The 1,603-nt window shown below is 44.1% G+C and overlaps 1 protein-coding gene across 5 annotated transcripts in view; it reads right to left on the minus strand.

Moving 5' to 3' along the window:
* Positions 1-1,603, minus strand: part of Ido2 (indoleamine 2,3-dioxygenase 2) — a 43,987-nt gene that overhangs the window by 27,909 nt on the left and 14,475 nt on the right. For all 5 annotated transcript variants that reach the window (XM_010617145.2, XM_010617140.2, XM_010617142.2 and 2 more), the window contains exon 3: positions 1,391-1,510. In XM_010617145.2, coding sequence (XP_010615447.1) covers positions 1,391-1,510 — 120 coding nt within the window. The remainder of the gene's footprint in view (positions 1-1,390; positions 1,511-1,603) is intronic.

Raw genomic sequence — 1,603 nt, forward strand, 5'->3', positions numbered from 1 at the left:
AAAAAAAAAAAAAAAAAAAAAACCGCCCTGTATCACAGTGACGTGACAGACACGCCCCACCACTGTCCTAGGGAAGAGATAGTGCAGGGAACTCCCTGGAATATTGTGCTGAGATTTCAGACTGTTCTGTATTAGACACATGTGTACGTGAGCTGTGGCTCTGTCCTCCCTCCCGGGTGACAGGGTGAGTGAGGGGCAGATGGGCAGACACAGGGTGGCTGCTCACTGAACTAGGAGTTCACGGGTGAGGGTCACGTCCTCTGGGAAAGCTACACTTACACGATCGGAAAGGATTTTTTATTTACACAGTGGATGGTGAGTCAGGAAATTCAGTTCCAAAGTGTAGGTTGAAACTGTAAAACATTGCACAGAGTCAGAAGTGACTTGAATAAATAATTAAGAGATAGGCTAATAATTGGTTTAGAAGAAAGCAGTATTAAGCAAGTAATGATGAGTGGTAAATGACAACATGCTCTTCTTCGTAGGGAAAGAAAAGAATTCTTCATTGAAATGGGCCTTTTACAAGGGATTTATTCACTAAAATGGGCAGATGAGTCTCACAATAAGAGACACAAATGGCCAATAAATATATGAAAAGAATGCTCAATATTTTAGCCATCTGGGAAATGCCAACGAAATTTTTATTGAGGTTTCACCCCACCCTAGTCAGAATGGCTACTATAAAAAATAAAATAAATCCTGGCAGGGATTGCCGATAAAGGAACCAGTGTACATGGGTGGTGGGAAGGTAACTTGGTGCAGTCACCATGGAAACCAATGTGGGAGTTCCTTAAACATCGGAAAAACAGAACTACCACATGATCAAAAGGAAATAAAGCCAGAACACAAGACAGATAGCTGTATCCTCATATTTATTGTGGCACCATCCCCTGAGCCAAGGTATGGAACTACCCTAGATGAATGGGTAGAGAAAATACAGTATATATATATATTTTTTTTCATGATGGAGTATTACTCAGCCATAAAGAATGAAATCATATGATTTTCAAGAAAATGGTTGGAACTGGAGGGCATCAGGTTAAGCAAAATTAGCCACAGAAAGATAAGGATCACAAGTTTTCTCTCACATGTGAAAATGTTAAAAACAACAACAAAGATGACCTCAAACTAGAAGAGGGACTTTAAGGAAAGGAGAAAAGGGAGGAAGAGAAGAGGAAAGGCTGAGACAGGATTGTAGGTGTATATGATCAAAGCAGGACATATTCGCAGGTAGGGCACAGTGATCTATACATTAATATGACTGAATAATTATAATTTAAAAATACACATTGTTTTTAAAGAAAAGTAATTAAATGGGCTCTTCACCTTTCCTTTACCGGATATCCAGGAAAAGAACAAGGCACCCCATTCCCAGGCCTGCACCCCTTACCTCCGCAGGCTGCCTCTCTCCCTCCTGCCAGACGTAGCCCATGGTGACGGCGCTCAGCACCAGGTGGGCCAGACGCAGCTGGTGGTGGCCATGGAGAAGGCTGCAGCTGAGGAGGGGCATCTGCCGGAAGGGGTGGGAGTTACGGCCGGAAGGGGTGGGGTTACAGGTGGAGGCGGGGAGGGCCGGGCTCTGTGCCTGCCGGCTGTCCCCGGC

Source organism: Fukomys damarensis, unplaced genomic scaffold, assembly GCF_012274545.1.
Source record: "Fukomys damarensis isolate Sample0158 unplaced genomic scaffold, DMR_v1.0_HiC HiC_scaffold_18, whole genome shotgun sequence".
In the NCBI taxonomy this organism is placed as follows: domain Eukaryota; kingdom Metazoa; phylum Chordata; class Mammalia; order Rodentia; family Bathyergidae; genus Fukomys; species Fukomys damarensis.